Raw genomic sequence first — 12,719 nt, 5'->3', positions numbered from 1 at the left:
TACTGTATCCTAAAAGTCTTGCTAAAGAAAAGTGGTCTTCATGGCACTTTAAAAAATCCTTTTCTTTCTCTTAGTAATCAATAGAAAAGAGGCCTAAATTCTTGGGTGCATTGAGGGAGATCATTTTCACAAGCCCTGTGTTATACATTTTTATTCACAACTCTGCTGTGATATTGCACCTATTTAGCCGATTACAAAGCTTCCTAATGCAAACATTAGAAAACTAAACATTTAGAATCGGAGGCTGTGTACGTGCGTGAGCTGTTAAATTTCCTTTTTTTTAAGCATTGACATTCATTTTCAGGTATACGAAGGTTCATCACGGAGCTCGAGGCTGATGCAGTAAACTATGAAATGTGTTATGCCAAGCAATATTATAGTTCTCCAATGACAGCTGAAGACATTTGTCAAGGTCAGTGCTTATGTTGTCTCGAACTATTGTGCTGGCATAAACATGTTACCACAAGCATGATGCGGTGGCAGGTTACAGGAATGGTGGTGATGAATAAGCTATTTGAAAAAGATAGGTCTTTAGGCCTATTGAAAAATTGTTAGCTGTAAAGAATAGAGACTGAGGCTTATGAGCTCTTTGGATGGTTCTCCCGCCTCAGTTGTAGGACATATACTAGAGATGATTATTCGCTGCGCAAGAGAGCTATGTTATTGTCTGCCATATTTGTCAGCATCCTCTTGTCGTTGCTTCGTGGAGCCATTGCAGCATATTCATATGGCTGAGAGTTCGGTAGGATTGGCAAAATGCTTTACCAGCTAAAGACAGATGAAAACAAGTTGAAAAAAAAAAATACATAAGACCGAGCAGTCAGCTGTATGTCAGTTTTTATTACCTGAATTAAAAAGAAGTAGTAAAAGGGAAACGAATGGTAAAAACAAAAGGTTTAGCAGGGAGTCAGTGACAATCACAAATTATATTTTTTGATTCTTTCTTTTTTTTCAGTGATGCATGTCACCTTTTTTTGTCCTCTTTGCAACACGACAGTTCATACGTGTGCATCTACTTGAAGTTTGTCTCTTTACTTAACAGAAAGTATTTGGATTGAAAACAAGATGTCTGCGAGTGGCTCCTACGTTCCGGATGACTGCTACAGTCAGGGATCATCACGCAGGCATGTCCAGCTGAGAAGTTGCGAGGATGGCCCATGCATTTCAGTTCTCAGTGGAAACTACGATGCTGTGAGTATGTTAGCGGTTGACTTACTTTCTTTAACCTGTGCTTTTGGCATCCTCACAGGTTCAGGATTAACAAAAGAATGTTGCATGGAGGAAAGAGCATAAATGCTCATCCTATTAGCTTCTTCTCTGTGATTTCATGCTTTTCGGTGTTGAAAGCCGTGAAATGTGTCGGTGTGACGATGTTGGTGTGACCCAGCATGAGCTAATCTCTGTATAATTTGCATGGCTTATGTGTACGTTATAAAGAACAGTGAAGAACAGATCTGGTTTTAGTAATTATTCTGTGCCAGAGATGGTTAGGGCAAGATGTGGTAATACACATCTTCCTATAAATTACAGAAGCAATATAGCCATTGATGAACATTAGTTCTTCGAATGGAAAAATAATGAGAGGGACAGTAACCTTATATTTGTGGATCTGTAGCTGAAAGGGTGCTTGTCATTTAAAAAGAAACCACAAAGCATATGACTTTAGCAGTATTCATATGCTACGTGTTAGTTGAACTGTAAAAGTTCAAGAACTCAAGAACTGTTCTAGACAGTTCCTGAGTTATATCATTATAGTTCTATATACAAACATTGCCTATCATTATAAGTAGGTTGAACTATATTTCTATAAAAAAAAATTTAAATGCTTGTAGCTTACCTCGTTCTTGCATAGAGGGCTATAAGTAACTCACACACATTTGCATGGTCGCCCTTACCTTACCTTTGACTTGGAAGCTCAAGTTTGTTATAACCCTTATTGTTTAACTAAATGTTCTGGTGGTGTTTGTGCCAGTTTCCTAAGAATTGGGGTCAGTCTTTTCCTGTGTTACGTATTCTTGCATAGCAAAAAAATGTAGATACATGTTGCTGCGGTCCTTCTCTCTTTATAGGTTTTCTGTGAAGAAATCGCCACTGTAGTGACATTATGTTGTGCTGAACGCACCAGTCACTTTTGATAAATGCGGAGTTAAAAGTATTGCTTTTCATATTTCTCTTGATGTGCAAAATTTATCGCACCATCGTCACACTTCAACAACACTAACAAAAACGATTGATTTCAATCCAGGATATCACAAGATCAGCAGACCTGAGTGTGGCCACCTCTCGGGCACCACGAAGCTTGTCAATAGCTGAAATACTTCATGTATACTGGAAGGTGTTGGTAAGTCCTTTGCTCCTGACAACAGGGCCAAAAAAAACAATTTTTCGTTGTAGTTGTACAGAGATGCTTAACCGACTTTCACTACCGTTATCTTCCCAGTCTCGCTGTTTTGTTAGTCTACCATAATATTTTGCTTTTGAGTATGTTGCAGCTTTGCACATAGGTTACAGGTTTATTTAGTGATTACGTAATGTTCTGCTTATGTGGGAATTTCGAACATGGTTAAACTTAATTTCACTTGTGGCCTGCTGCAGTTATGCAACTCTACATGAAAAATAAAATTGCAGTTATTGCCTTAACCACGGCAACCCAATATATAGACACAATTAGCTTTTCTTTGTAACCGTGCATGACTGCAGTAGGCTGTAACTGAGGTTCAGCTTAACTGTTGGTCAGAGTGCCCATGTAACAAGGTTTTAAGGAACGCTAAATTAGATTAGACCGATAAAGTATTCTTTTGAAACTAATTTTTCATTGATCTTGCAGTAAGTGTTTGATTATTGGAGAGAAAAAATTAAGGCTAAACTTCTATTTCTTGAATTTTGTGCTAAAACCCACACCGGTACATCAGTTTAATTTCGCTTATCTCGGAGTATTTTCTCATATTTAGGCTGTTGTGGTGCCGAAGAAATTCTAGTACCTTGACAAGATCAGCTTTTGGCCCCTCGATTATACAATGTAGCTAATCTCTACTAATAAAAAGTTAACTGTGCGTGAGCAGAGGCGGTCAGAATTCATGACGTCATGGCAAGCTGGTGTGAGAACTTAAATTTGGCATCGCCGCCTGTGTTTCGTTTGTCCATCTTTTCTGGCACTGCAGAAGCATTTGTTACTTGTTCAGTTTATTTTTATCTCTGTTTTAAGGAGAACCTTGCCCATTCCAACTGGAAATTTTCATTACACACCGGAAGTCGTGAAGTGCTGCTTACAGACCATTTTACTGCAATAATTTACTGCAGTTGGTTCATTGTTGGAGGAGAGGGGAGAAATTGAAATGTTGCAATGCCAAGTTGCCAGGAGGCAAGCTTCTTTGCCAACTTAGGCCCTCTCTCCCTCTGCCTCAACAGTGTCTGCAGGTGACATTCCTTCCCTGCCTTCTTTCATACTGGAGCCAAGGGACCACGTCAGGTTTCTGTCACGAGTGCCGCCTCCTTTATTTTTTCTCCTTTTGGCTGAGCAGCGCATTTCCAGGGGTGCTTTTGGGCATTCTTCATTGGATTCTTAAGTCATGTGCCATAATTACTTGCATTGCGGGCAGTGTGTTTTATATAGAGCCATTTATGATTAGATTTATGATTATGATTTAGACCTTGATTCTTTGGCAGGAGGCAGGGCTTCCTCGAGAGGAAGGGTGAACTGGCTTTGGTATAATATTTCAGCAGTTTTTGTGACTGCGCAGCAGTGGTTTGATACTTCACAGACACGATCGTCAGTGCATGATCTATGTACTGGTCTTTTTTTCTTGCGAGGCCAGAAGCTGGTGGGAGGCCCTGTGGGTCTAAAAGTGTTTTTGCATTCAGCCCCCATTCAAGATTGGCCTCTGCAGCTGGGAATAAAACGCGCAACCTCGTTTCCAGCGATTGAGCAAGCACCCGCTGTGGTACTTCCTATCTCAACCTATGCTTTGTATTCTGTACGTTCCGTCTTATTGCTGGTGCCTGACTCGCAACGACAGCACGACTCACTCTAGTAACTTTTCATTTCACATAAGATCTCTGTTGTCGTGCAGTGTTGGTTCATTGCTCCCACGTGGTCTGTTTTCAGTGCCGGCTGCGCCTGACTGGGCAAGCCCTGCAGCGCTGGGTGGGCAGCCTCATAGCCCTGGTGGTGTTTTGGTGCTCGTCCCAGTTGGTCACGTGGCTCAACCACTCCCCCACCGTCTGGGAGGTGGTGCAGTTTGTCTGTCCGCTGACCCTGCTACTTGTCATCACTTCCTCCATTGCCGAGGTCAACTTGGAAGGTTCACGCATGATCAAGGTGATGACAGATAACAGGATGTTGGAGGGATTGCCAAATCATTCCTTGTTGTGGTACTGGCATGAACTACCCACAGAAAAGAGTGTGTGGCACACATAGTTGTGTGACCTACTCTAAATATGTGAAAGAAGTGAAAGGATAGCGGTGTCTTGTGGCATTCTGATCTAAGATGTGCGAGCCAGAATGGCACTGTTGCATGACCTGATCTGGTTCCTTCCTTGTTGCCTCAAATATGATATAATATTGAGGAAAAGATTTAGATAAAAAGTTGACTTGGGAAGTTCATATTTTAGAAAACAAAAAGCAATACAGTTAAACCTCATAAGAACAAAATCGCATCTGACATGAAAATGCCTTTGTTATATTCGATATTCATTTATTAGAATCGTTACATGCTGGTGTAAGTGAGAAACATCTTAGATCTATGTTGCAGTAAATCTGACAATTTATTGTATCCATTACACTATATCTGCATTCTTGTGCCAAAGTTGAATTTGGCACGAAGTAGCATTGACATTGCTACATTGTGGAATTTTTTGCTGAAATATTCTGCTTTTTAAATGGACAGTAAAGGCAAATAAATGTTAGGTCTAGCTGATTGTTGTACCATGGTCCTGAAAATCTCTAAACATTATTTTCTTCACCAAGAGATGGCATAGTGGTTTAAAAAGTTCTGATCAATGTTGATAGATTGCTTGACAAGAACAGGAAAGAATTGGGGGTGTATGAACATAAAATTATTTGAAAATGAATTGAATATGACTGCAATAGTTTCATATATCACATCGAATACTGAATAATGATATGCACATGCATTTATTAGCAAGCTTGGCAATATTCGATGTTCCAACATGTTGGAACATCGAAATTACATTGTCAACAGTAAAAAATCACACTAGCAAGCCATTATACTAAATGATTGTGTGTTTCGCTCATGTTAACTTAGAAAATTGAGTAATTCCCACTAGATGTTTGTTTTTGCCAGCCTGTGCCTTATACAACATCAAATGCCCATAAACTTGGAGGCCATTGACCCTGTGCCAGTTGTGAGCAAGAGCAACGCAAAAGCTGTGCTCGCATCCAACCTGAATGAAGTGGTGCTGTACTGTTTGCTGTGACCGTTGTTTAGGAAGTAGCTGCAAGAAGATTCTTTTCTTTTTCCTATTCTGTAGACTTTTGTTAATTTGACTCCGGTTAATTTGGTATTTCGGTTAGTTCAATCCTTGCTAAAGGTCCCAGCAGGGCACCCATGCATGTGTATGGGCTCAAACTTTAGTTATTTTGATCCTAAAATTGACCTTCGCCAGATAATTCGAACTTGAACAGCTAGCGTACGTGCACATGACATCTATAGTGACCTTAATATCGACACCTTTAGGGGCAGCATCTTTCTCAGCAGAGCTTAGGGGACCGTGAATGTGTTGAGCACACATGAGCTTTCGTCAAAAACACATTTTCGGTCTGCCCTGGGAAGATTTTCAAGCAATAGTGGTGGCTCACAGTGTCTGATTACAGTAGTTACGTGATTTTAACGCATGCGCTTTCTTATGTTCTGAAAAAACAGTGGGCCGAAAATTTTCTGCGCGGTGCAATCAGACACAATAACCAAACACTGCGAGATGTTTGTATCCTTTACCGCATAACACTAAACTATTGCGGCGAAGCTGATCTTTGTACAACACATATTTAGATTCTTGCTCATTTTTCTTCCTAAAAAATTGGGTGCACGTTAGATTTCTACCTTGTTTAGTAGGATTAATTACATTTGTACGTTAGTTTTTGCTTTGGACACTTGGAAATTGGCCGTGTGTTTGATACGAAGGCATGTTAAAATCGGGAAAATACTTCCAAATGAATCAGTGCTGTGTTCCCGTGTTTTTCCTGTAATTTGACCAGCCGAATAATTAGATAAATTTCGCCCCTCCCGTCAGGGTTGAATTAACGGAATCGAACTGTATTTTATGCCACATGTAAACAGATGGTCTGCACCACACCTTGTGCAGCAAGGCCCTTCTGTTTTTTTCTTTCAGTGTGGTACATCTGACAGACTCACTGTTTTAGAGGTATTGCATTTGTAAGAATATAGCACACATGCCAATATAATGTGAGATAGTTTGCATTATGCCGCAGGAAGAAGGGAGGTCGCGCCCCCAATTGCATGAAAAAAAAAAATGTTTTGAATATAACTCCAAGTGAGCATGTGTACTCATATCCGAATAGCACCTTTTACATACCACAATGCGCGTAGGCTTCGTCCATCGCGGAACGCTCATCGCCTATGATATCTGTAATACAAGTTCCACTTGGGCGCGTATTGCCTTAACTAATCGGCTATCGCTCTATTTTGAAATCTTGTAACAGGCGTGCCATATGCTGCACAGAGGTGCAACATGGGCATGCGGTGGGGAGCTGGCATATTTGCACAGTGAGACCACAGGGACGGGCACTGCGGCGGAGGATCGGCCCACTGTACCTGTACTTCATGAAAGAGCGTTCCTATTTCAATTGATTCTATTGCGCAGTCGCTCCCACCCCCTTTTTGTTGCGCATTAAGTGCACCTTCGCTCTCCGCAAATCCCTGCTACTTGCCGCTGAGAGGCTGGCTTTTTCGCAATACTTATTCGTTTAGTGGCTGAGCGCGCTTTACAGGTGAATTTTTGCCAGCAGGATGAAATTATCACAAAATTCATAAAAAAAGTCAGACATATAATCTTGGATTACATAGAAAAAAAAATACTAAGAACCTTGTTTGCTCCCGCACAGCCAGCAATATATTCTGTTCTTTTTTCTAATATTTGTATCCAACCGAATATCCAAAATTTTTGAATACCTAATTTTCTCTTTGAATAGCAATATAAAAAATGTAATATTCGAAGATTTCGCATTTTCGCACACCCATGTTGAAAATATGTTCCAAACATATTGTGGAGCTACCGTATTTGCACAATTCTAACGCACACCTTTCTTGAATAAAAATTGCTTTGGAATTTACATACGCATTACAGTCTTAGCTCATTTTACTCAAAATCAAAAACTAAATTGATTCTTCTTAAAGAAAGAAGAGCTCAATGCAAGGTAGCAAGCTACACTGCCAGTGAATGGATGTTTTCTTTTTTTATGCCCTGGTTTGCGGTCGCCATTTTCCAGTTTCCTGTAAGTGCGGCCTTTCTAATGCTATGTTAGATGGAACTGAAGATGACTTTCTGTGGTCGGTAGACAGCAAAAAGGAGGTGTCATTGCACTGCGATATCGACTAGCCGCTAAGATTCAGCTGTGTGTGCATCTGCGTGCCTTTGTACGTTCCATAACATAGTTTAAGCATGGCATGCATCAACTCAGGTTTTGTTACTTGATAGGTGTGGTAGAATTGGCACCAAGTTATTTTTTTGGCTATATGGGCGGTAATATAAGTGCACATTACAACCAGGGGCACAGTAGAATCGTGCAAATATGGTAATTGGATCATTGTAACAGCAAATTGCGCCAGGGAACACAAGGGACGAGAAATGAGATGGGAACGATCATGAGAGGCATTATGTTAAGTGTCCTGATCTTTTTTCTTGTCCCTCGTGTTCTCTGGTGCTATTTGCCAAAAGTATGTATGACCATATGTTAGTACTGTGCAATGATCGTGTGCTTGCCAGACAGAGGGTGAAATAGAGAGGTTGCTGCACTACTGCAAAGAGCATTTGCACAGCAATGTGTGGATGGCTTGTGTCAGTGTTCCAGAGAAAGGTCCAGTGAACTTAGCAAGACCTTACTTTTCTTCAGGTTGATTTGGAATGTAGGTATACTTTTATATTAGTATTTGACTACCATTTACGAATTGTGAATGGGACGTAACATGCGATCAGATTTATAGGTTCTCAGTAGTGGTGTCACTGCTGTCCTACATTTGTTATTTTATTTGCAAAAGCTCCATGCAAGGTGAAACTGAGAATTTGCTTAATTTGGAGCAGTAGTTTATTATCTTAGCTTGACAAAAAATTTGCCTTCAGGCGTCCCTTAACGTGGATGGCCTGTACTTTCGTTTAATAATCGGGTATTGTGACATCTGCACAGATCTAACAAAGATTTGCAGTGACTATGTATTTAAAATGCTGCCTACAGTGGACTACAAGTAAACAAACCTAACTTAAATGGAAATGCCAGATAAATGAAACGAGTGTGCTAACATTGGTTGGCCACCCATGGGCGCAGAGTTAATAAACTTTGTTTAAATGATATGCTTTTTGTTGTTAACTCTGGCTGAACTAAACTGGACTGAAACTGCTACCTACCTTATGGTGCATTTCACCGTCAATGAAACAAGAAAACTCTGAAAACCATATCAAATGGTAATGCTAGTGAATAGTTAAGGAAATCCAATCCATCACGCAGTTGCAGGCAAGTTAAGGCAAATTACGTTAACAAAGTTGCAGCACTGTTTCCACCATTCACTAGGCGAGAAGTGATCCCTGAGGAGGAAGAAAATTAAACTACATTCGGGTTCCCACTACTGCTTTGTTCACTTTAGATGATGCCTTTGTTGCCTGCTCTGTCAAGACTATTGGGGTACTGTTATCACAGAAGTTCATGGTGAAATATTAAAGTGATGATGACATATTAGATATGTATTACTGTTCCAGTGCATATTACTGTTTCACATCAGACGGCAAACGATGCAAGTTCAGAGTCTCCAAAGGCTCTTTTGAACACAAGCGCTGCACAGAATACTTAAAGCTTTTGTACATTAACACTTAGCTTGTAAATAGTGCAAAAGAAGTTGTGATAATATAAGCATAGCACAATGATGTCTGTTTTCTTCCACCTGCAGTAAAATAAGAAAGTTCAGTGTTTTTCAAGTAAAATAATTATTATTGATTTTTCTATCCTTTGCCCAAACAGAGCTTTGGATAAACAGAACTCCCTTTTTCTCCCTTTTTGTTCCGTTTAAGCAGAGTCTGCTGTAGTTCTTAACCGCTGACCCTCTGTATTGAATGTGGAATGTTTTGAAAAGTGGAAAGAAGTCGCAATGAGCAGTGTGTACGAGTAATGTTGAGGCATATTGCTTAGTGTTGGACTTAGGTAAAATAGTTCATGCTGTGCCTTTACCATTGCTTGCTTCATGCAGTATCTTTGTCTCCTCTTGCAGTGCATTCGTCCAACTGAGGAAAGACTCGCGATGATGAATTTTCTTTTAAAAGCACCCATTCAATTGAGCGTGAGTTATTTTGTCTGTACGCTATTGCATTGTAGTATCAGTAAATATTGGAGGCACGTCATACAGTTGAAGTGAAAAAGAAAAAGATTCGAAGTGCAGGATGTAAAATTGGCTGTCATTGCTTTGTGCTTTCATAGTAGGCTTTACAGTTCGCTGCCAAATTTAGTAACTTCTGTTGCAATAAGTTATTACAGAGTGGGAGAAATTGCTGAAGTCTGCTTACTCTTTTGTGCATGTCTAATGTGTATGGAACAAATCTTCACTGGAGCCAGACTTGTAGCACAGGCATATCGAAAACATAAGTTGTGAAACATTATCACTGCCTGCACTACTTGCCATGGAAGAGTACATCCAGGCTTATATATTCTTTGTTCTTCTTTCATTTCCGCTGGGGGGAAGAATTCCTGTATATTCTGTTTCATGCTGTGTGGTTGATATGGGGGTTTTCGTTTTGTTTTTTACAAAGCATCATTATGGAGTTTTTATAAGAGAGTACCGTATTTACTTGTGTAAGACCCGGACAATCTTTTTCGCAATCTTGGTAGGGTGTGGCTCTTGCATGAGTCAGGCATATGACTACCTGCTGAAACCCTGCTCATGAATGGTGTGCGGAATAATACAAAAGCTGGCTATGCACTAAAGGCCAAACCACACATACGCTTGCCGGTGTGCCTACACATCCGCAGATGGTGCGGGACTGATTGTACGAGTCCAAGCGTGACGCAAGCACGGATGTCGGTTCCAGACAGATATCGGGCTCCAGCTACCCCGCATTTCCATGTGCCTGGCTATGCAGCTGTGGTGTGGTCATGCGAGAATCTGCTTCTTCATTGCTTTTTGCGCTGGTCTAATGGCTATAAAAATAAAAGAGTTGCATTTATCAATGTTTAAGCATTTTAAAGCACTGTCAATAATATGAAGTACAAGGCAACGTATGTAAAGATCTCCTTCAGTTAGCCAAGTGGGCTAACTCTTGTAGGTGCAAACTACCATTCCTTGCAAGGTGCGGCAAATGCAAGGGACGCAGGCGCAAGCTTGTGTGCGTCTGCAAGCTTACGTGTGGTCCCGGCTCAACATACACGTTTGTGCACTGTACAGCACGAATAATGAAGTTCCACTTCATTTTTCATGCATTTCGCTCTCGATGCTGCTTATGAATTGTTACAGGTTCTTGCTTACCTCATTGGTGCACTTGTAAAGGTGGTTGCCCTCACTGCCATCCATGCTGTTAGTTAGTCCAGCAACTATAATACTTTTAGCGACTGTATCAGCTGATACCGAACGCTATGCGCTGAAAGAGCAGTTTTAGTGAAACAATTTTCTTTTCATATTCCTGACCTTGAAAGTGGGGGCTGTGGGTCTCACACAGGGAAATGCGGTATATTCTGGTTTGTATGTGTTGCCTGTTCTGCCAGGGTCTTTATTGGAGTGTGACAGACTACGCTCTCTTTCATTTCTAGACATTCGGGTTTTCGTTGAGCTACGGCACTATTATGACTGTCGTTTTTGGCGTGCTCATGGCATTTGCTTCGAAGCTCATAATTGTGGAAATCCAAGCCAATACAGGCTGATCTTGTGTCTCAGGGCTGCCCATGAAAGGTTGCAGACAGAAAGACTGGTAAGTCTTTTATTTTGTACTAACTTGAGTATGTTGACGTAGACATGGCATTTTAAACACTGTGCACAGGGCTGTCAGTAAGTTGATGAACAAGTTTTTATGGGATGATTGATATGTCTTTTGATTAGAAGTCCTTTTTAGTTTCAGAAAGCTGACTGAACTATTGAATTGTATATTTAAACTTGTGTGTCAATTCTGTGCCAATTTGCAAGCACCACACTAGGGAACAAAACAGAGGACTAGAATGTATTTCTTGGTTTTATTGATGAGAAAGTACCGTATGCCCCATGAAGAAGAAAATCCAGCATTCGGTGTTATAATTTGATGGTACCAAACCCACGTGACCAAGTGATGACGTCATATTCCTGGCGCTGGACCTGCTGCGGCTCATGCTGCGAAATGCCACGGTGAACAGCCGCAATGCTGGATAGATGCCGTGGCCCAAACCCCAAAAAACCAACCTGGCGCACTCCCAAAATTGGATTAAGGTGAATTAAAGTGGATTAAGGTTGGTGCAAATTAGGCAAGGTTGATTAAGGTGGAGTTTAAATTAAGTTGATAACTTGGACAAGTCCTCATGCTTTTGCATTCAAATCACTTAAGAGGAGACGCTCCTCGAAACAACATTTTTTTTTTCATTACTTGTACTTGACATTTGAAAATTTATAATGCAAAAAACCGCTAAGGCGTGCAGACACGGACACAAGAGAAGTGGACAACACGAACGCCGACTATCAACTGAAGGAAAGACTAAGGCAAAAAAAGAAAGAAGACTCAAAACTCAAAATTCAGTCAATTATAGGGTTTTCTATGCAGATCTTAAATATGTAATTACTTTTTATGTAGCTATGTGATGCGTAACGGCCAAATATAGTCATCTTTGTGAGCACTTCTTTATGAACTAAATTTTCACAATAAGAATCGTGCTGTAGCTTGTTTAGCTCTTTGTAGACCACAAAGTGCCAATATCTAGCCAAGCAGCGTGTACAATAACTGAAACTATATTTCAACTATGTTTTTTCGCAATTCCCTTAAATATAACCTTGTACTCTTACAACTACTGCTTGGAGATATTGAAAATTCAAGTAGGTATCAGCACTGCACAAATCTTCAAGAGTATGCATGCCGAATTTCGTTAGTATAAGGCTATTATAAATGTACAAAGTTATTTTCATGTGATTGTGGAAAAAATTAATTGAAGTGTGCTAATTTTTTTTCATAGTTGCAGTAATTGTAGATGCTGTTTGAATAGGTATCTGCACTTAGCAGTCTACAAGGAGCTAAATAAGCTACAGTGCAATGCTTTTTATCAAAATTTATTACATAATAAAGTGCCCACAAAGTCGCTCTATTTTGCTATTGTGTAGGACATAACTCAAGAACTATAGCGGTTACACAGAAACTAATCACATATTTGAAATATTCTTGTAATGCTCTATAAGTGAGCGTATCTTCAAATCTCTAGTACAAATATTTAAAAGATGCATTTTCGAGGAGAGTCTCCCCTTAAGGATGCTTAAGTGATTGTCAACTTTTTCCTTTCTATATACATAAACTCTGCAGACTTCTCTTAATTTGAC

The 12,719-nt window shown here is 40.2% G+C and overlaps 1 protein-coding gene across 6 annotated transcripts in view; it reads left to right on the top strand.

Annotated features, from left to right (window-relative positions):
- LOC135898204 (uncharacterized) overlaps window positions 1-12,719 on the top strand; it is a 33,876-nt gene that overhangs the window by 17,805 nt on the left and 3,352 nt on the right. For 5 of the 6 annotated variants that reach the window (XM_065427035.1, XM_065427037.2, XM_065427033.2 and 2 more), the window contains 6 exons: window positions 305-412; window positions 1,043-1,191; window positions 2,246-2,341; window positions 4,106-4,318; window positions 9,453-9,521; window positions 10,982-11,139. In XM_065427035.1, the coding sequence (XP_065283107.1) occupies window positions 305-412; window positions 1,043-1,191; window positions 2,246-2,341; window positions 4,106-4,318; window positions 9,453-9,521; window positions 10,982-11,092 (746 nt within the window). In that variant the 3' untranslated portion in view covers window positions 11,093-11,139. Of the gene's footprint in view, window positions 1-304; window positions 413-1,042; window positions 1,192-2,245; window positions 2,342-4,105; window positions 4,319-9,452; window positions 9,522-10,207; window positions 10,406-10,981; window positions 11,140-12,719 lie in introns of those variants that run through there. The other variant, XM_065427034.2, reaches the window with a different exon arrangement.

The sequence above is a fragment of the Dermacentor albipictus genome, chromosome 3 (assembly GCF_038994185.2).
Source record: "Dermacentor albipictus isolate Rhodes 1998 colony chromosome 3, USDA_Dalb.pri_finalv2, whole genome shotgun sequence".
NCBI classification, from domain to species: domain Eukaryota; kingdom Metazoa; phylum Arthropoda; class Arachnida; order Ixodida; family Ixodidae; genus Dermacentor; species Dermacentor albipictus.
This window is presented reverse-complemented; position numbering and strand designations above follow the sequence as displayed.